Source organism: Carassius carassius, chromosome 5 (assembly GCF_963082965.1).
Source record: "Carassius carassius chromosome 5, fCarCar2.1, whole genome shotgun sequence".
NCBI classification, from domain to species: Eukaryota; Metazoa; Chordata; class Actinopteri; order Cypriniformes; family Cyprinidae; genus Carassius; species Carassius carassius.
Window position 1 is genome coordinate 7,537,397 of NC_081759.1, and position 23,168 is coordinate 7,560,564.

At 39.6% G+C, this 23,168-nt stretch overlaps 1 protein-coding gene across 1 annotated transcript; it reads left to right on the top strand.

Annotated features, from left to right (window-relative positions):
• Window positions 1-18,010: 18,010 nt before the first annotated feature.
• On the top strand, window positions 18,011-21,246 carry LOC132140247 (uncharacterized). The gene is made up of 9 exons (XM_059549058.1): window positions 18,011-18,124; window positions 18,406-18,546; window positions 18,703-18,857; window positions 18,992-19,128; window positions 19,491-19,584; window positions 19,725-20,054; window positions 20,156-20,321; window positions 20,479-20,606; window positions 20,707-21,246. Exons 1-9 carry the CDS (start codon window positions 18,028-18,030, stop codon window positions 21,028-21,030), a joined length of 1,572 nt encoding a protein of 523 aa, XP_059405041.1. The 5' UTR covers window positions 18,011-18,027; the 3' UTR covers window positions 21,031-21,246.
• Window positions 21,247-23,168: the final 1,922 nt, after the last annotated feature.

The following is a 23,168-nucleotide window of genomic DNA, read 5'->3' on the forward strand; positions in this document are numbered from 1 at the left end:
CTGCTTGTGTGTGTATACTATGAGACCTATCTAATAGTTTACTTGACTCTCTAACACTTGCACACTCTATTTGTTTTCTCACCGCTTGTTTCCTTAAAAAAAAAAAAATCCACTTCAGACTTTAAGTAACTGAGCCTATAATATTCAGTGGCATACGGACAACCCACGAGGCTATATAAAATAATGAAGAAAAATACATTTAGTTACTCTTTTTCTTTCTGTGAGAGTGCACGCGCAGCTCCGATTCCTCTGATCAAGTTTCAACCATAGACTGTAAAAAATATGGACAAAGCGTCTGTGACGTCACCCATAGACTTTCTGAAGAACGGGTTTGAAGCCGTTTATGGGGGGTATGGGCTGTAGCATCTTGGAAAATCTTGGGAAATCCTAACCCCGCCCACCTTCTGATGCAGCGCGCTTCACTCAGCTCGCTCTGCAAATTCGGTTATCTCTGTGTATATTTTAGGCAACGAAATACGTTATAAAACACCATACTAACTATTTTCGTTTTCATTAAAAGAAATCTTAAAGAGTAACTAAACCCTAAACCAACTTGTTTTAGTTAATGATCTATAAGAATGGGGCTTTATTGGTGCTGTTCATTGATTCGAGTAACTTTTTTGACATTTGAGTATAAAGTGTTTTAATTCTACAATATATGGTGTAAAAACGTGTGAGTGCTGCCCTCTTCAGGTTGAACGTTGGCTACTGCAGTTGATTTTTCCTATTGGATGTTGCGGTGGCAAGTGACGCAGGTGATGTAAGCAGTTTCCAGCTCAACACGCCCCTTGGTACGAGCTACCACGCCCTTGGCAGTATAAAACCATCAAAATCACTGTAGTGAGTCAGGAGCTGGAATTGCGAGTATTGGTAACGACCAGGATAGACTAATATAGCATCTATTTAGCATAGCAATTATATAGTTATTTAGATCTTCAAGTTAGCATAGATTTATCTGTATTTAGTACAGTGGTCAGGATGGTACGGAGGTGTGTTGCTGGTTGCGACAGCACTGCTGGACTGCAAAGTTTACCAGCAGACTTTAAAATTAAGCGCCAGTGGTTGCATGCATTTGGCCTGGAAGACCGCAAGTTAATAAGCTCTGCTGTCTGCCGCTTCTTTCCTGGTGAAAGTGAACTGAGCTCGAGGTTGCCGCTTGTCGGTGCAGTACAGAAGGATGAAAGGGGCGTTTCAGCGCCGCCCACACATTCAAACAAATATTAAAGCATCATCTCATTTTTTACCCATAAACAAAAATTCGAAAAATCCAGCTACATTTTCGTTTTCCGTTTCTTAAACAAAACGGAAAAACGAAAATCAAACAGTTTCTCATTTCTTTTTATTTCTTTTTAAGTAGAAAATCAAATGACCAAAAGATACACGGACCCATCTCCTTTTCCCTTTTTCTTTTTCTATTTTTAGCCCCCGAGAGCTTTTTTGTTTTATCCATCTTTTTCGAGTTTCAATGACAACGCACTAACGTTATTGCTGCTTACTCAGTGCTCACGGCACCCCACCCACTCGCGAGGTTATATGTCTAAATTCTATGATGGAATATTATGAGGGCACCGGCACCTGTTAGTCCTCTAAAATGTAAATATATTTGTTTATATATATAACTTTTAATATACATATTTATTTTTTATTATTAAAAAAAAAAATTTACCATCGCTTTGGCGCCCCCCATGGTGCGGCGCCCCTATGCGCCGCATATGGCGCATACCCACTTTTTGCGCCACTGCTTGAGGATAAGCAAGCGGATAACCTCAGCTTTTGTTTCCAAAATCAGAGGTTATTTTCAGGGTATGTAAGTAACCATAGTAACTTGCTCTCTGAAGATAACCTGCTCCGGAGCAGTTTATGTTCCGGGATTAGTTCACTGACAAATGAATGTGTGCCATCAGCACACATGTGATCTACTGATGAGCCTTTAGTGGGCATGACGGATAGCTATATACATACATTTCAGTATTGTTTCTGGTCGGTATTGAAAAGTGTAAAATGTTATATTCGCAGAGTTATTAGGTCATGTTTTCTATAACATTAATTAATAAACATGTATATTGTACTAAAAGCTAACTTTTAACAATGTAACTTTACATAGCAGTTGCTAAGTTAGCAGTTAATCAAGATATCTAGACTAATTTTACAACATAAACCCAATCAGATACATCCATTACAACACTTAACATTAAGTTTTGGTAAATTCTTCCTTTCTTCTGATATAAATCTTTCTGAAGGCTGTGACCGCTCGCTGAATGAAGGCCGCTGAAGCGGGAACAAACGGCTCGAAACAACACAGGGCTATCAATACAGTCTGAGAGAAATAATACAACACTGAACTGATTTTAATGTTATGTTCTGTAAAAAAAAAGTAATTAGTAAGGTTAAGTTGAAGGTGATGATCCTTCATCCAACAAGAAATGTCTGTTAGACAAGCTGAGATGGTGTGCTTCTTGGTGTGCTTTTTCTTAGCATGTGTTTCCATAGTGACTCGTCAATTTGTCGCTCTGTTGAGAATGTCTTGAGTCATAACCAGGAACATAATCTGAGTTGAATGCACTTAAGGCTGATTTATACCTCAGCGTAGCCTCTATGCCTATGTATGTCGGTTTTCATTTATTCTTCAGGGTCGTTGTCCTCTGTGATGTAGAGTACACATGCAAACCGCTAGTCCGCAGTGTCCACTGGCATGTTGCTTGTATAATCCGTGACGGCGGCAAATAAATATCGAAGAACAGATCATTTATTTAAAACTACAAAAAAGAGATGACACTGTAACAGCAGATGATGGCATTCTTTCAATCTCCACAAGGACTTGTACCATGGCAGAGCAACTTATTGTCACGGAAAACAAAGTGATGTAATGCCACATTTTATAATAAATTATAAGACACTTGTTCTTTGATTTGTTTTATTTTGTAACATTAAAATATATTAAAGTGAAAAACACGCACACAAAACTCAAATACATAAAGAGGGAGGGGTACTAGCGGACCAATCACAGTGCTTGCGTACTACACACAACCTAAGGTGTAGCTACGGCATAGTTTTGATGCAGAAGTATAAATCACCCTTATCACATTTATGGCAAATAACATCACAAAACCCATGTTGACCCTGCTGACAAAAACAATGAAAACCTTCACAGAAACTTGAATGATTTCCATTACAAATACCATTAAAACATTAAATAAAGGTTTCCTGTAGTGTGTGTGTGTGTGTGTGTGTGTGTGTCATCCTAATCACCTTATAGGCTACTTCATTTACTCTTTTTTTCCAACTCAAAAGCTCTCAAATTTAACCCATTGTAGAATCAATGCTGTCTCTTTATGAATATTCATGTCAGACATTGCAGAGTGATAAATAGCAGTGGATGCTCTGATCTGGGATTTTACTATAGTGCTATAGGTTACATGCTGTGTATAGTGAGAGAGGCGGGCAAAGATAACCTGATGTAACTGTTACCTCTTTTTCCTGTTAACTTCTCCCAGCTGCCTTTATCTTCACGACTTTTGCCAGCCTTCATGAGCCCACACTCTCCTTTGTGCAGGCATTCCAGTGGCTAAATATCACATTATTGTGGTCGCTTCAACCCCCAGCAAAGGTTTTAAAGTAGCCCAGTTCCACAGGGAAAACTGCATACTTCACAACACTGCCTTCGCATCAGTTTTAGTTTCTTATAAGCAAAAATAGATTGCATTAGCGCCCCCTTTTGTCGTTCGTCAATGTCACTTAATTTGACACTTTTTCTTTGAAGATGAACCAGTCAGACTTCTCCAGAACGTCCAGATGACCAGTCCGCCTCTGCAGATAACCCATTGTGTTGTGTGTGGTGTGCGTTCGTGTATGTTTGTGTGTGTGTACTGTATTTAGGCCTATGTATATGTAAATATGTATATGTATATGTGTGTAAGTGTGCCTGATTGTTCTTTTTATTGAATGCAATTTCAATTATTCATATAATTATTTACAAGTGAAAGAATATGACAGCTGAATGTACTTTGCTTGAAAATGTACTACTTTGAGAAAAATACTTTTTTTAATTAAAGCAGAGGCTTGGTTCTTTATTTTGATATATGTTCATATATTCATAGCAGTAAATATTCTAGGGGCCCTCAAATTTAGGTAAAAATCATCAAATATGCTGGTGGTGGTTGGCAACGCTGGTGGGGTAAGGGTTAAGCTTCTGCTGGTTTGGATCCTGGAAAGGAGGAGGACAGAAGGCCTGAAGTATGACAGCCCGTGGTGCAGAGGAGGGATCTTTAGGTACATAACCCAAACAAGGGTAGAGAAATGCACAAAGCGCAAAGTCTAGGTATGAAGGGGACACAGAGAGGGTCTGCAAATCCCCGACTTTCTTAAGAGAAGAAATCAAAAAAAAAAAAAAAGTAGTCTTCATAGTGAGATGACAATAAGTATCTCCTCTATAGGCTTGAAGGGAAGTTTACAAAGAACCTCTACCACCACAGCTAGGTCCCACGGGGGGATGCGAGAGTGTACCGGAGACCACAGTGCACCATGGAAGAAAACGTATAACTAAGGGGGTGTCTGACCACTAACTGAACACCGAGAGTGGAACTGATGAAGTGATTTTGAAATGAACTGGAAGTGATTTTTCTTCACAGAGTGTTGATTTTTTTTACAGCTCTCCTTGAGTATTTTTGCATTTCTGTTGAGGGTGTCCATTGTCTACAATCAGTTTTGGTTTGTGGGAAACACTTTTCTTTTGAGACCGAGTCTTAGTGTGTGCTGTGGTTGAGCTGTGCCACTTTGCTTCAGAATTTTTGGGTATTGGGTTTAGGAGGGTGGGAATGTGAATTGATTTTTCCTCACATTTACACACTTCAGGGAGCCACCATACTGACACTTACTTACCTGAAGCCTACTTTTGCTATTCCTGTTGTTTTACAATATTGTAAGCTAAAACCATAGACACATGCATTCTGAGACTAAAAGCACTGAAGTGAGAACTAAAATCATTTCAGTTCTGGGGAAGTCGTGGCCTAATGGTCAGAGAGTCGGACTCCCAATCAAAAGGTTGTGAGTTCGAGTCCCGGGCCGGCAGGAATTGTGGGAGGGGGGAGTGCATGTACAGTTCTCTCTCCACCCTCAATACCACGACTTAGGTGCCCTTGAGCAAGGCATCGAACCCCCAACTGCTCCCCGGGTGCCGCAGCATAAATGGCTGCCCACTGCTCCGGGTGTGTGCTCACAGTGTGTGTTCTCTGCTCTGTGTGTGTGCATTTCGGATGGGTTAAATGCAGAGCACAAATTCTGAGTATGGGTTACCATACTTGGCAGAATGTCACTTCACTTCACTTTTAAGGATTCCAAGGACACATAGTAATTTCCCCCTACAAGGCAGGACCTAGGATTCTTGTTACACACGGCACAAGTAACTAAATTCAGTAGATCATCATATTGGGGAGACTGAGGGGGTGAGTCCTCATCAATGCCGTCCTTGTTAACCTCCTCTGAGGAAGACAGGTGGAGTTTTGAACTCTCTCCCTGGGGGGAAGAAACAGTGGAGCGGGCGCTAGACTCACATGTCTCCATTCGCTCCACAAGATCCATTTGCGATCTCCCCATGAGCGCAGGCGACACGAAGCAGGGCCGGCAACGTGAGGAATGCTGGTGAAGGCTCCCTCCTCAAAGAGAGCCTTTCTGGGACAAACCCTCCCAATGCGGACAGTCAGCTCCCTCACAAGGCCACCCCACTCACAACTGCTGCTTCTGTCTCTGTTTTTCTTGACAATAATTTATTTTATTTAAATGAAGAACATCTTTAAAACCACATCAAATGGGAGACTTTTCAGATGCGCACTCCAACATCACCTTAGTGACAAGTGCGATTCAAACAAATGTGGAAACTTGGAACTGGTGACAATGAAGCTTATGTTGAACAAGCAGCCAAAATAACCTAATAACCCAGCTGCTGCGATGTCTGTTAAAGATCCCAAAAAAAAAAGAAGGAAACCAATAACTTTTTGTAACTTTGTGAATTCTTCTAGATTTAATTTAGAATTTAGTATTAGATAACTTTATTTAATTTCTGTATATTTCCTAATTGCTGAAGGGCACAGTTAAATATGATATTTATTATAATGGGTTTATGTGAAGATTATTTTAAGTTCATTTAAATTAGAAGTTGGTCTTTGTTCTTACAGTACATTAATTTGAAGATTGAATATTAAATTAGTGCAATATAACAAGTACATTTAAAAAATAATAATTTTAGGTGCGATTAATCAAAATTAATTTCAGAAAAAAAATTGTTATTAATTAGTTATTTGTTTATTTATTTTAATCCATTGGCAGCACTAATTGTAACTATTTTAGTTTAGTTTGCAGAGGTTTGGCGTTAATCTTTATATTCGCATGGAGTTCTTAAATTTCTGGAGAACTCTTGACTCAAGTGCTCGAGTGTCATTTGTACAAATTCAGACCCACACAACAGCTCATACTTGAAAGTACAGCAATTAAATGCGTGCTAGAGCTCAAGCAGTAAATGCAGCACTGCCCTCCAGCAGAACACATGCAGTCAGTGATGTTTCCTTAAAACATCAACTAAATCCTGCATCCTCTCTTTCTCCTCCTCAGCGAGAGTATCACGAACAGGTTACAGAGTGCTGCACGGGGGAGCTGAGGCCTCATTATGCCAGTAGCAAGAGGCTTTTTATCTAGTTCATATGGAGAGGATGGCTCTGGTTATTGATCACATTTTCACTGTGCTTGAATACCTGAACCGTGGCAGACACAGGAGACTGAACTTATTTATTTATGTGAATGCAGCAAACCCTCTTATGTGATTTATACCAAAAGCTGCACTTCCTCCAGAGGCCCAATTACACCTTAATAAGCACCTTTTTTCCTACTGATAGAGGATAGGCTTTACCACATGTGAGATTCATAGACAGTGGGGAGTTTCTGATCTCTAACAATATCTAAAATTGTGAATTTGAACCTTTGAGGAAACTATCATGTAGGGGAAAGAAACAATTATGGGTGAAGATCTTGAAAACTAGGGCGAGTTCCTCACCTGGGCAGGTCGTACCTTTAGCTTATGGTGCACCCAGGGTCCATGGTACCCTGGTGGTGGAGAAAATAAAACCTGGAAAGATCCTGGGTGAATGGATCTGTGCAGAGAAATGCACAAAGTACGTAGAGGTGGTGGGAGTAGCATCATGCAGCAAACTTGCCATGGACTTGTGAACGTCAGTCTGGGATGTTTCCAGTGTGATTCTCCGCCTTTGCATCTGGGCTTGCCTCTCCAGTAGGTTATGACTCTGCAGCTCAAATATGTCCTCACCTGCACTCAAAGGTAGATACATATCCTAAATATTTGAACAGCTGAGAGTCTGACACAACACTTTTTCCTTGTGCTGGTTTGTAGGGAAGTGGACAGAGACTGGACTTCAAATCAAACATATTCTTCTTGTTATGCCTAGCTCATTATGATTGTGCAGAGTTTGCAGTTAAGTTGCAGCAGACATCCCGTCATCATGGCGTAGTGGGTATTGAAGTTCTCATACCATCACAACAATTATGCAGTGTCAAAGTTTCCTTAAAAGGTAAAGTCCTAGGGTTATGTATATGTTCCCTGAAAAGGGAAGTGATGCTGTGTTGCATTGCCATGCCTTGGGCTGTACGTCTCCTTCATGAAGCTGATGATGTTTGATTCAGTCACCCTTTTATGCGCTCTGGCGCACCATGTGACTTCATATTACAGCTGTCAGTCAACCAAGGTTGGTGTGTTTTACACATGCTTCAAATACCTGTCATGCCTGGGGCATTTTCATAGCATCACTACCATGACCAGAATCTCATTCGCATCTCAGGAACAGTAACCATAACTATTTTTTATATCATTACAAATTCTAGGTTTTAAAGACCTAAAAATATTGCCAGAATTTTACAATATTTAACAGTAATTTCAGTAATACATTGCATTCAAATCAGTGCTGGGATGGATATTTCCTGTCATAACACAAATTACTCTATTTTAAAATTAATTAATTACAATTTAAATTGAAATATACTTTAAAACCATATGGAGGCATCCTAGTAAGCCCCAGCCCCTGGTTGAGAACCACTGTGTTAGAAAACAGCAGAGGCGGACAGAGTACACAGCTTCATTACTTGAGTAAAAGTACAGATAACCCTTGCTAAATTTTACTCAAGTACAAGTAAAAGTACTACAGTCAGATGTCTAATTAAGTAAAAGTACTGAAGTACTTGTTTTTAAAGTACTTGAGTACAAGAGTACATTTTCTAAATATTGCATTACTACTGCCACAGTGCTTACATTTATGTACAAAAATGTCCTACATGGAGTTATGAAAAATGTTAATACATAGAAGAATGTAAAAGGAATTAAATGTAAAATCAACTCATTTTCATCTTTTTACCATGTTGCTTTATTTAACATTTCTCACTTGCCCACAAGGCAATAGCACAATGGCAACGCTCTGACAAACCTCTGCTAGAGTTTTAATGGATTTTTTGCACCCACATTTGAACCTGACTGTGTTAAACACACCGCATACTCAAGAACATCAATGCAAATGCTCAGCTTACATTAATGTGTAATATCAGAAAAGAAAATTCAGCTAACAATTGCTAACAACCGTGTTATACATGCAGCATAGAAGAGAAAATAATAATGATTAAAGAAAATCAGCTGTGTTTAGGTTAGCGTACAAAGAAGGAAAAATAAAATAAATAAAAATAAAAGCGCCAAATGCTGGTCTGTCATGTTTACTACATCGTTTTGTAGTTTCGTGTAGACGCGGATATTTCTTGAGACGAGGCAAAAAAAGATTGGATTGGGGTAAGCTCCATCTCCGTGTGGACGGGGCCGAAGAAGTAACGGGTACTTACGGTTATGGATAGAAATGTAGCGGAGTAAAGAGTACAATATTTCTCAAATGTACTTGAGTAAAGTCATGAGTCCTCCCCAAAAATGATACTCGAGTAAAGTACAGATTCCTCAAAATTGTACTTAAGTACTGTACTCAAGTAAATTTACTCCATTACTGTCCGGCTCTGGAGAACAGTGACTAAAATAACAAAATCGTTGAACTAATACTTCTAGGTTAAACAAAAAAATAAATAAATAATGACATTTATTAATTATGACAACTAGCATCCAAGAACATAAATGTAAATTCATAATAAAATATGTTACAGTGTGGCTACTAATTGATGTACTTTCACATTATGTAGTTATCTGTGTTTACCTATGTGCCATTTCAAGTTTCCCAATTATAACAATCAATTTACAGGCCACAATAGTCTTGCAAATGCCCTTGTGACCACTGATCATGTTAATGTTAAATTCAAAACAGTTAACTGTGTGCATTTTCACTATACACAACTATATAAAAATATTATTTTTTTTACGTTAATTCGCTAACCATATTATTCCAGATAATTACCTGGCAATTCTCATCTGTAAGAATTTGAATACAATATTTATTATTATTATTATTATTATTATTATTATTATTATTATTATTATTATTATTATTAAATATTGTTAAAGTGCAGATATTAAAACAGGTCACATGCTTGTAATTTCTTGTCCAATCAATGTTATTATTCTAATGCAAATAATAACGTGACAAATCTTAAAAAAAAAGCCTTAATCACTAACCATAGTATGGACACTGTGAAGCATGTAACAAGGTCATCAAGGTCAAGTGTGAAAAGCCTGGTTTTATCACTGGCAAAATCCATGAAGGGTTAACTCTTTCCACCTTGCTACTCTTCCTGACTGGATAAAGATTGGGAGAGTTCAGATGTAATTTATCGACATGGTAGAAGAGCAGCTGCCAGTTTCAGATGCCAGTGAAGGAGGTAAACCGCTGATGTTAGTAGTGTTATCAGTGCACTCGCCTCTCTGGCCTCAGATGCTGATAAACATCACATAGATCTTACTCTCACTGAGAGCAGCATGCTGTTCCACTCATAGTTATGCACTGATGTTACTTGCTTTTGTGTCCTCACTATTAAATACTTAAGCATTTTTATTTCCATTTGAACTATTTCTTAATTTTTAACCGATTAATGGGAAAAAGGTTAAAGAAAGGGTTTATTCAAACTCAAAAGCTATATCCAGTATTCTTACTCTCCACACGTTGCTCCTATTAATGAATGAGTTTCTTTCACAATTTTGTCTTAATGCTGGGCAGACTTAGTGTAAATAGCCTTTGCCAACAAGACAGGGTTAGTTTTTTTTTATTAATTAGGTAATTAAATAAAGTATGACAATTAAAAAGTGTTAGAATACGAACAATGAAACAATCAATTATTGATATCTGACAATTGTAGCAATTGTAGCATTGTAGCATTAACATCATGAGAGAACACAAAGGCCAAATAATATGGTTCTGATGTACAGTGAAAGATTGTTGAGCTTCACAAATCAGAAGGTGGCTGTGAGAAAACAGCCAAAGCATTGGAAATTCCAATTTCCACCATTGGCACAATAATTAATAATGTCCAATTAACCGAAAATGTTGAATGATACATTTTCTGCCTTGAATAGGATGTGTGTCTGTATTTTCTTAAAGCAAGGTGATGAGGAGAGTATGAATGGCCAAAGACTCTTTCACAGCTGAATAATTGTCAAAAGTATTTGAGTCTCTGCGTCAGAAAGTCTGAATTCAAACAGTACTTACATCACCACATGTTATTTGGGAGGGTTTCAAGGAAAGAAAACAAAAAAAAAACAAACAAACATGGCATCATGGATTCTAGCAAATACCAACAGATAAAAAGAAAAATCTAAATCTGATCAAATCAAACTCACTAAAGTTTGGATCTTTGAAGACAATGATTCAAAGACAAACATCAAAATCAAAACAAAAAATGGGTTATTTAGCAAGAAATTACATTTCTGCTATGGCCATCCCAGTTACCTTTCAGTCAGTCACGTTCAATGTTACATTAGAAAGAGACTGACGAATGGGGTCTCACCCGAGAGCCCAGTAACCTTCGAGTGGTAAAAAAATGAGCCAATGGTACACAGTGTACCTTGGTCTGTGGGATTTGCATCGCAAACTCTGCCCTGCTTTGTGGGTATATAAGGAGCAGCGCAAGCAACTCACATTCAAGCTTCCATGTTGGGGTCGAGTACATCTTCTGCTGGTTTCACTGGAGTGCTTTCAAAGAGAGTCAGCTGGTGTAGTTGTGATGGCATGGTACAGCGGTTCGTCAAGAGCTTCCTGCTTTTCAGCTCCCGAGTTCCCCTGAGTGTTTCAGCACCTCTGAAAGACCTTTCTAAAAGGGTTTTCGGGTTGTGTTTGCGTCTTTTTAAGATGTCATTCTTCCCATGTGTTTCTGGGTGTGGTCGACATATGGCTTCTCGTGATGACCACAATTGCTGTGTCACGTGTCTGGGCTTTCAGCACACTGAGACTGCATTCGTGGGGTGACTCATGTTCTTATTGCAGGGACATGACCATCTCGGTCTTAAGGTCGAAAATCGATTCGGAGCGAGGTCGAGTCCCCTCTGCAAAACCTCGATCTAGCTCTTCTTCTCGTAAGGGGGCTACTTCAGGTGGTGGACAGGGTGATCTCAGGGTTACCGTGTGGGCTTACCCGACAAGCAAGCCTCCTCGGGCAACTCCCCCCTCGCAAACATTGTAGCCGGTTGAGTTTCCGGATGAGTTTGCTGGACCCTCTCATAAGGGTCCAAGTATCTCATTCGGGGCTCAGCAGGAAGACCAAATGTCGTTCTCCGCGTCACAAGGCGGACTTGAGTCCTCGGGAGATGAGGATTAGGCTGCGTTGCCTCTCTCGGGAGCGCCAGCGTTGCCCGAGTCTGATCCCGAGCTGATGGTCGTGCTTTCCCGGGCAGCTGAGAGCATCAGACATGAGTGGAATCCTCCACCCTGTCTCGAGCGCTTGAGGCTGGGTGATTGGTTCCTGGGGACCGCACACGCTGCTCATCAGCACCCCCCTCCGGTTCCTTTCTTCCTGGAGGTGCACCAGGAAGTGACCAGTTCGTGGAAGGCACCTTTAACTGCCCGTAACTGTTCTGGTGCTTCCTCCGCCTTCACTACCCTCGATGGTGGAGCGGCCAAAGGGCATGCTGGGATAGCCCCTGTGTAGCATTCTGTTGCGATGCAACTGTGTCCTCAGAGCGCCTCCACATGGTGTGGTGGTCTCAAGCTTCCCTTCAAATCCTGTAAGTTCTCATGCATGCTTGTGGCCAAGGCTTACAGAGCAATGGGCACCCTTCAGGTCTAACAGGCCAAGGTGCTCAAGTAGCTGCACGGGGGCAGTGCTGACACAGAGGTTTTGCAGGAGGCCCGCACGTTCTCTGCCGCAGCAAGGAGATGGCCACCCAGTGGTTGGACCTCTAATTTCTGCGGGCCGGTGTTCCCCTAGAACCAGTGTCCAGGCATGTTGTTGTGTCAACAGATGCTTCTGCCATGGGCTGGGGTGCCGTGAGCAACGGACATGCTGCATCAGTCTCCTGGACTGGAACTGACTTCAGTGGCATGTCAATTGCCTCGAGTTACTGGCAGTGCGGCTTGCTCTGAACCGCCCTTCCAATTTCTGTCACAACTCTGACCGAGGGCACACTCAGCATGAATGCTCTGGCACATGGCTGGCAGCAGGGCCTGCACAAGTGCGCATTTCCCCCAGTGAGCCTTCTCGCACAGACGTTGTGCAAGATCAGGGAGGAAGAGGAGCAGGTCCTCATAGTTGCACCTTATTGGCCCAGCCAGAACTGGTTCTTGAAACTTGTAGTCCTCCCCCTCCCTGGCTGATCCCTCTGAGGAAGGACCTTCTTTCTCAGCGACAGGCACCCTCTGGCATCTGCATCCCAACCGTTGGAACCTACATGTGTGGGTTCTGGATGGGTCACGGAAGGTTTAGGTACCCTGCCACCTCGGGTGGTAGCTACAATCACTTCAGCTAGGGCCTCGTCTACCAGATATGCTTATGCTCTGAAGTGGAACCTCTTCAAGGAGGGAACGCAGACATTACGTCCCCTTGCCACATCACTGTTCCGCTTAATGGCCGGGTCACTTGACTCGTCTCCTCAGCGAAGACTTGAATGCGAGTTGCTTGCACTGCTCCTTATTTACCCACACAGTGAGGTGGAGTTTACGATGCAAATCCCGCAGACCAAGGTACACTGTGTACCATTGGCTTGTTTTGTTACCACTTGAAGGTAATTGGGCTCTCAGGCAAGACCCCATACGTCAGTCTCTTTCTGACATAATTTCTCCATTCCCTCCTTCAGGGAACGAGGGTTACATACATAACCTAGACGTTCTGAACCTGAACCCTCTAGAAGATGAGTGAGGGTGAATGGACGAGGAGAAGCACCAACATTAACCTGGAAAGGAAGGGTCTGGAGTAATCCTGTATAAAGGAATGGTCTCTGGTTTCTTGTCAAATGTTCTCCAACCTCATCAGGCATTTTAGAAGAAATTCAGAGCTCTTGTCTTGGCAAAAGAAGGTTACAAAAATTATTGAATATAAGGATTTGATTAATTGTGGCCAATGTGTATTAGAGAAAACCAATTATTTAATAATGACATTTTCCCCATTTTAAATTCTTATTCTTATGTTGTGGTTAGATTTTTGTAAAATTTTCAAAAAAAATCGAAAGGATTTTTAATGCATATTTATTTTAACATCCTTCTTTGATCATCATTATGATCAGCATATTTTCATGTTTTAACAGGCAAAGCATATGTCAAAATTCCACTGAAAACATATTCTTATGTTGGCAAATACAAATTACACAATGCCTGGCAACATGCGTGAGCAAACTATAAAAGTGAAAATATCTGTTTTTATTTATTTTATAATTTTTTTTTCTTTCCCATGCTTAATGAATATTGCGAATGGTAACATTGCACAGAAGAATGGTCACTCAGCAAACCCATTTAAAGAAGTCACAACAACCCACTACATTATACACACAGTATGCTGTTTCATATGCAGCTTCTGTGTTTCCCATGGACAAATATTTATTATGTTCCTTTATAAGAATATCAGGATGTAGACTGTGGTCTGCTAACGAGCGAACTCTGCTCTGTTTTGACTAGTTACTCTATATCTTTTAGCCACTGTCTTTGACAGCCACTGTCAAATTATGGTTGACAATAATCAAGAGTGAGTTTTCGCATCAAACCAAGCACCCATCTCTGCGGCACCCAAGCAAATGTGCCTCATTAATACACAGATTTAATGCTTCCATTTGTCAGCACTGATGGATTCTGTCATTTGAAAGGAAGCAGCACATTGGTCAAACATAATGTGTGGCATATGGCGACTTCTGTTAAATTCGGAAAAAAAAAAAGTGCACTCTTACCAGGTACAAAACCCACTTAATTTGCCTTAAATGATCGGACATTTGCTTCACTTAGCTAATTGTTTTGGTTTTAAGGTCCAAGGCGCTGGGGACATGTGTATTAATATTTATAACTTTTATGAGCACAGAAAGATTTGTGTGGTTACATCACCTAATTGTGATTCTTCTTTCACAGACAGCATCTGGGTGATTACTTAAATCATCAGTCAACAAGACACAACCACACTATTTTCATTAGCCCTAACAAGCTTTGTGATGTTGTGAATTACAATGAAAGTCTTTAGGCTGCATGGGCACTTCTAACTTCATGGGTTTCTATATGGGAAAATTGGAAGTGTTTTTGTCAGTGCATTTAAGTGCTTTAGAATATAAATGTTAATGATAACCTGTAAAATTACACTTTTAATCAGGACTGAATAGGATCAACTGGATGTGTCTATTCGATGGGTTTTAGATGATTTAATCCACCTAAGATGCTCTTGAAGATTTGTGTGAGGAACAGATAAGATTTAAATCATTATTCACTCATAATCTTCTTTACAAATGAGGCTTGAGAGCTCTGGTGGATGGGAAGATATTGCTGTATAACAACATAAATGTTGCCCTGCCTCATGTAAGGGAAACAGGTCAATTTAGCTCAAAGGGAATCATTTAAGATTTTAAAGGGAATTTGAAAAGAATCACTGTTTCACGGCTGATCACTGAGACGCCCTGCGATTCACTGAACGAACCGTTTAACATCAAATCTGCGCTGGATATTAATATCCAAAGTATCAAAGTATCAATTAGCACAGTAACAAGATCGGCAATTTAAGACATTAACTTGTAAGCACAAAACACAAGATACTTCTCTTTTCAATATGAATAAGGCTTTATTAGATAAATCTAAGACATATTAACTAATCTAACACATGAACGCACGCACTCACACATTCACACAAGTTGCAGGAAGATCGAAAGTTAAGTAAAGATGAGTTTAAGAGCATGGAAATGTGGAATCCCAAGTTTACAGCAATACGTGAAATTTCATAGACATGAACAACCATCAATCACTTAATTAACCCTCGCATTGATTTCCTTAATGAGGTTAAAATTATATTAGATACACCTGTACAAATGTCTGAAGGTACATTGCCTGTGTTCCCGTTGTTGTCGTTGAAAGGGGTTTTTCCCGATGTCGCTGATTGGCTGGAAGTTCAGTAGTCGTTGAAGTGACGTCTTGGGAAGCCCGTGTTTGGGCGTTGGCTGAAGACGCGTAGTTGTGTTGACTGGTTGAAGTTGAACGGGCACTCGAGGTCAGACGTCGGAGACTCGACGTTACAAAACTTAACTCAGAACACGAAACTCTCAAACGGGAAAGAAAAGAAGTAAAGTTTGACGAGACTAGGTGGTGTTTTTCTCATTGTGGCTAAGTAGCAGCAAGCGTGCAGACCGAAGCACACTGGAACCGCGCTCAAAGAACGCTTAAAGCATGGCTAAAAGCTAAAGCTAGGAAGCAAAGCTACAAGCTAAAAGCTAAAAGCAGGCATGACTAATAGCAGAAGCAAGGCTAAAACTAAAAGCAAACATGACTAATAGCAAAAGCTAAGAAGCATAGCTAAAAACTAAAAGCAAGATTTCATGGTGTCCTAAGTATTTAAACTGGCCTGTTGGCCACACCTCAAATGTTGTCTTGACCAATCAGATATTGTCTTGGCTCGGGGGTATCATAAATCATATGTTATCCTATCAAGCACATGGTCCAAATTTTCTTGCCGGGTCTAATTTTGGACATGATTCCTATAACAAGAATATGATACATTTGACAAATAACTGATAGTCATGACTGTTTCAAGCAAGCAGATTCAAGCACATACATATGAAACATGAATATGTATCCTTAAGCTATACAATAGTTATTAAAAGACATGCACAATAAGGGATTATAAACATGATAGTCAAATGTGTGGCTTACGTATAAATGAATATGGAGTGAAGCGATGGACTGATATTCATTTAGAAGTCTTTTTGAGTTCATTTTCGTCCATATATATATATGTAGAAAAGACAGTTTTCTGTGCCATTATCTGACATAGATTTCTGTGGAGACCAGAGGTTAAAAGGCCCCCCTTAGGAATTTCAGTCTGGTTCTGCTAGGTGGGGGAAGTCAAAGGATCTTGTGTAGTACTCTCATGGGTTTACACGTGATGTCCGGTGTTGCCTATCAATTACGAACAACAAATTTGACAATCTCTTCTCCGAATTGAAATTGTCAATAATTGTTTTAGTGGTGTTAATGTTGAAAGCTGTTCTGTGAAAGCGTTGGTTGGTTGGTTATCTTGCTTGGGACATGTGGCACAGAATGTTTTATGTCTTCCTGTTGCCTTACTGAGGAATTTGGCTCGTGTTTCAACCACAGTCCTAATCAACTCTTTAATTTGTCTGGTTCGAGTCAGATCGGCTACACTCATATGACTCTAAAACACTTGGAATCTAGTGCTATAAAACAAACAATCAAAAAAAAACATGCACACAAACATACCTATCTACTGTACTATTTTACTTTAAAAATACATAGCAAAATCAAAAGTGTTAGATTTTCAGTGTTAGAGTTGAGAGTAAAAATGTAGAGTCGTTTCAACTCTTTTTAAATCTAATTTAACTACAAGAGAGTTATTTATCATTTCCGTTACTTGCCTGCAGTGAGGCGGGAAACCAGACAGCTTTTTTTTCACTCGACTGGATCGGACTGGACACGCTCGGAGCATTCACAAGTAAGTAAATTTAAACCAGAAACTTATGTTTATTTAATTATATTTGTAGTGGTGGACTTATTTTTTTTCGACAGGTAACATTAAGTTAGCTAATGCTTAATATTCTAGTTAGTTTGATAGTGCTAGCTAATCAGTTCACCATGCAACAGTTATTACCACGCTCATTCGTGCGTCGACACACAGGAAAAAAAATCACCTCTCTTGGAAAAGGATTAGTGAGGAGATTGTACAACCTGGTAAGTTGTAAGATGTACAAATTTCACTTTTGAGTCACGTTATTGACCTAACGTTACTAACCAGCTAGAAAGCTGCCGTGCTGCAATTTTACAAATATTTTCACGCTAATATACATAAATATCTTGTAAAAAGATGGCCCCCAACGGATTTCGCCTCCGTTCTTTTTGACGCGCGAATGGATTCAAATTATTTAGACAAGGCAGGCGGGAATTTGACGCGCGTCTGGTGTGACTGTGAACGCACAGTCATGGAGGTTGGCTCGCTTGTTTCTTTTCCATGGACAGTTTATCTGTGCTTGCTGCCCAGGTTTAAAAAGTGTGCACGCTTGCTGTATAGCAAGATGTTGCGTACAGGGCATTGTGCAATTTGGAATAATTTTGTGTGGATATAAGCATCCACCTTCATTTTTTAAGAATACCGTTTAGGCTTCCTTTATCATGTTTCATGTGAACCTTTATGATTGTTGATATTGCGTCACTATTTTCTAATGAAATCGTGTAAATAAGTGTACGGATTTATTTTTAGGTTAGTCACATTTCCGAGGGAAATGTTATGAAATGTTAATGTAAACGTTATGTTAACTCGCCTCTCTCTATTAGCTTTACCTCCTCTGTGTTAGTGCTTGTCACGGTAACGTGCACATTTTCTCATTCATTACGTTTCTGAATGTATTTTTTTTCTTTACAGCACATTATGTTGGTCAAAGTGAGATTTGGTGAAACTCAGAAGTATGTTAAAGTTGCCCAAACTGAAGAGGGCTATGAAGACTACAATACATTTCTTCAGAAAGGTTTTCATCACTTCATTATATAACTCATCAGTTTCTAAAATGTATTTTCCATTTACAATGGGACTGTAATCTGGTTATATTGCCCCAGCCACCAAGTTGTGTTTATTGTGTTGGGCAGTAATAATTTCTTGTCAAGCAGTCCAAATATAGAATCTAAATTGCAGAAAAAGAAAAACACCTGACACTGCTCAGAATGCTACAATTGTTAACATTTTTTAATACTACTAATAATGGGAAATGCACTGTTTTTCTTTATTTTCCTAAATCTAATATTCTCTCAGTCATAGAAAAGTTAGGTCTTCCATTGCAGACCGAGCTGCATGTCACAGATGAATCTGGGACAGAAGTGGATGCGGATGTGTATGAGGAGCTTTTAAAAGCAGGGAATCTTATCATTCATGTGTCCACAGAAAAGTCTACAGGTAAGACTTTGCTCCGTTAGAGTGTTAGTTTTTCAAAGTTCAATTAAAGCTGAACTAGCCTGTTGTGCCCTAATATGCTAGACCGTTTGGTTGTCAAGCCTAAAATAAGTTGTTAGAGGTTCTTGAGCTTGTATGTTTCTTTTAAATGTCTTGCAGTTGTGCTTAATCAAGATCTCTCACATTCTTCGTCAGAGTTGCTTGTGTCCAACACGTCATCCTCTGTGGCGTCTGATTCATCAGATGCAACAGTGATTCTTGATAGAAACAATGTATATAAAAGAACCCACATTGAGCGGGAATCAGCAAATGAGGTATTGGGGAATTTCAGTAATAAATTAAGTTAGTTATTAATCCTCAAACACAAAGATTCTGTAGAAGAGCTGTGGTTTTATTGCAGGAATGTCTAACATGATGACTACCTTTGTGATTCTTCTTCATGTTTTAGATGGTGAGAAACGTTCTCCAGTCTAAGCCGGGGGGAGAAAAAATCTTGCACGAGTATGACAAAACAAAGACATTGACGGATGCTACACGGCGACAAATGGTAAACCTCCTGGTTGCAGACATGATGGAAGTACATGGGTAAGTATACCATGTTGGTAACACTTTATTTGAAGGGGTGTGCATAAGACTGACATCACCTTCATAATCTTGACATGTCACATGTCATGAGGTTTTATGCATGTTTATGACAACTGTCATTAAGTATCATTCACTCAATTATGACATTTTTAATGCAAATATGTCATAACAAAGACATCTCAAACAATGTCATATTTGCATTAAAAATGTAATAATTGAGCTAATGACACTTAATGACAGTTGTCATAAACACACCCCTTCAAGTAAAGTTATACCGTTTTGTTTGATAGGCATTAAGTCCATATTTTTATCCCTTTTGAAGGGGGAAAAAGCTTGACCAATAATATTTTCTACTTTTAAAGGAGAATACCACCAACCCATGTGCGAACAAAATATGCTGTTGGCATCACCACTCTATTTCCCAACCTTAGTGATCCATACTCTGGAAACGGATATGTAAGTTTTTTTTTAATTAATGGCTTATATTGCAATATATGAAGAATGTGAGAATGTGTATGTTCTTAATTTCTTCTAATGTTGCCATGTGGTGATGTGACCCCTGTGTTGCATTCTTTTGTTCTTTTTGGGTTTTACAGGAACACTACTATGATGCAGAAAGTGGGTCTGGCTACTTGGCCTGGAGGATAAAGACCGTCCAGCGCAACACTGCAGTTCAATCTCGGAGATGCTCCACCAGCACTACGTATGGTCCAAAGAGCAAGAGGGATTTTCTCCTGGCTGACAAGCAACTGTTCGGCGAGGAATGCCGTGAGGCAATATCCTTATTGAAACATTCAACTGATGTGTCAGTTGTCAAAGATAAGATGATGGCAACATTTCAATACCGCCAGACGCTAGTTCAGGACCAGCAAAACTCTGCAACAGTCTTGGATGTGTTCCCGCGGTTTCTCGACATCCCCGGCTTGGTAAGAAAGACATACCTTTTTTTGATCAGCGTATTTTTGAAGTGAACAATTATGACTCAATATTTTTTCAGTATCACGGACTTAAGGTGTTTCTTCTGTAGATTGACCAAGATTTCACCATGATGTTTGGAGAAGAGGTTTCTGGCAGATTTTTGGCAAAATGGCCGACATACTTCAAACCCAGGCTCCTGGCAGACTGCAAGAACCGGACTTCTAATGAGCATGTTGAAGAACTCTTGTCTGCACAGCAAAACTCAAATGAGTCTGGTAAGTGTGCCTCATTCTGCCTTTAAAACATTTACACAACAGATTCTTATCTTCTTACCTTAAGTATTGTCTTTGGCATAATCTGTCATTTTTTTAGTAATATTTTAAGATAGAAATGTTTCGGAACATCTTACACTTAATTCTACTTTGCTCCTAGGCTGGGACAGTGACCTGTCAAGCGTTCTACTGCTGGTTCACCTGCTCCCCCCTACGTCAAAAGGCCACAAGAAGAGTGCTAAGATTAGCTCATATCAAGCTGTCAACCATGTGGCGAGATATCTTAAGGTATTTTGTGTTTAATGTTTTTCATCCACTTGTTCTCATACTGTCGTTGCTTGTGTTGCATAACTTAAATTAATATTTTCTGTCTCTGTGTTTGTCACAGATTGGAGCCAGTGTTGAGGCCTTCCTAGGGAGCTTGGAACCAGGACAGCCCTTCCTCCTCTGTGTTGGTGAACAGAAGAACAACATTCAGAGGTTCTATGTCATCATTGACAAGAAGGCCATCCCTTGCAAGGCGCAAACATCCCTGGCAGCTTTCGATGAGCTTTTCAAGGCACACTTCATCTTCAGTGTTAACTACCATGAATCCCTCAACAGCTTCTACACATTCATCCAAACCACAGTGTTTAACATCGACTTGGGAAGTACCAAGGAAAGTCCCAGAGTAAAGGAACTCAGAGCAAGGCTGTTTCACACTAATATTTGAGCTGATACACGTCCTTGTTTGCAAATATGCTGATATGTTTTATTTGTAAGGCACACCAGAAAAGTTCTGCATTGCTTTGTCAGCATTTGAGACTTCACCATGGATTATATCCAGGAAAGACATTACGTTTGAAATGTGGACAACCGGGATGTTCTTTATCATTTTGTACGTATTCAGGGTTCAAAAAACACCTTTTTCGTTTGCACAAGGACACTTGTTCACCAAATACTATTGACAATGTGGACGCTCAAAGTGAAGGTGATGAGCCTTCAAGTTCTCAGGCATTCTGTACAGACACTCCAGTAACTAGCCGGACCTCTGTTGACAAGCATCATTTGTTAAACCTGTGTGGATCTGTTGTAGCACAATTGCAAGCATCAGGTGTTGCTGAGAGCACTGTCCAAGCAATGGTAGGGTCAATGGAAGAGCTTGTAAATGACATTCATGAGCAAACAAGAGAAGCTGTTCTCAGCTGTACTTCTTCAGAGATTCAAGCAACCGATTTGGAAGAAAAGGTGGAAAATTGTTTTGATCAATTGGAAAATCCTTTCTCTGTCTTAAATACAGCAGCCAAACGACAGAAGTTCTTCGAGGAAAAGTGGGAAATAGTTGAACCTGTAGAGTATGTTCTTGGGGTGCGTTTTGATTTGCGAAGAGATCGGACAACAGGAGTTTACAATCAGATCCCTGTAACAGATAAATTTGTGTATGTACCCATCTTGGGAACCCTGAAATCTATGTTTAAGAATAGTGAATTATGTGAAAGTTTCCTGCAGGTCAAGCAACATAAAGAAGGTGTTTATAAAGATATATGTGATGGTTCATACTTCAAAAGTAATGATTTGTTTTCCCAGCAAAAACATGCTCTACAGATTCAGCTTTATTACGATGATTCTGAGACGGCAAATCCATTGGGTTCAAAGAAAGGGATACACAAGCTTGGTTGCATTTACTTTATATTGAGGAACCTGCCCCCAAAATGTAATTCTGTTCTGATGAATATTCATGTTGTGGCACTTTTTCATTCACAAGACCTGAGGAAATATGGTTTTGATGAAATACTAAAGCCTCTCATTGATGATGTTAAAACACTAGAAATGGAAGGAATAGAGGTACCTTTCTCAGACTCACCGTTGCGAGGGACTGTTATTCAAGTAACAGGTGATAATCTAGGTTTGCACGGATTGTTTGGTTTGATTGAATCCTTCAGTGCAACATATTTCTGTAGATTTTGTTTAACTACAAAGGAAGAGTTACAATCTGTCTTCACTGAAGATAACCCTTGCTTGATTTTCCGTACAAAAGAAATGCATGCAGAACATTGTGCATCTCTACAGGAAAATCCAATGTTGGCATCAACATTTGGTGTCAAGAAGACATGCTTGCTCAATACACTATGTTTTTACCACATCTCTGATAACTATGCAGTTGACATCATGCGTGATTTACTTGAAGGTGTAGTGCAGTACGAATTGAAACTAGTATTTCAATACCTGGTTAATAACAAGAATCTGTCTTTAGAAACATTGTCACAGAGGATCCAAAGTTTCAACTACGGTTATATTGAGCGAAAAAACAGGCCAAGTGGGTTGAAAATGGATGAGGGTAGTAAAGATCTTGGATTGAATGCAATTCAGTCGTGGTGTCTTGTGCGAAACGCTCCACTGATTTTTGGTGATGTAATTGAAAGAAATAACGGTCACTGGAACTTGCTCCTCCTCTTGATTCAGATAGTGAATATAGTGTTTTCACCAGTTGTTACTAATGGTTTGACGTATTATTTGAAGCATTTGATTAATGATCACCACAAGCTGTTCAGATCCTTGTTTCCTGACAGAAGATTAATTCCAAAGCATCATTTTATGATCCATTATCCAAGGTGCATTCGTAAAATAGGTCCACTTCTTCATGTATGGTGCATGAGGTTTGAGGCCAAACATAATGTTTTTAAACGTTCTGTTAAAAATTTCAAAAATATCACAAAAACCTTGGTAAAACAACACCAGAGACAGTTAGCTTATCACTGGGAGAATTTTAATTTTCAGAGATTTGAGTTTGGTCCAGTGAGGAAAGAAATGATCGATAACTTGGAGGGTGGTGAGAATTTAAGTGCTAAGTTTCATGTGAATGCATTTTCT

Coding starts and splice junctions, on each gene's coding strand:
- LOC132140247 (XM_059549058.1), top strand. CDS start 18,028: ATGTTGGTCAAAGTGAGATTTGGTGAAACTCAGAAGTATGTTAAAGTT. Junction 18,858..18,991: donor AGCGGGAATCAGCAAATGAG/GTATTGGGGAAT, acceptor TTCATGTTTTAG/ATGGTGAGAAACGTTCTCCA. Junction 20,607..20,706: donor ATGTGGCGAGATATCTTAAG/GTATTTTGTGTT, acceptor TGTTTGTCACAG/ATTGGAGCCAGTGTTGAGGC.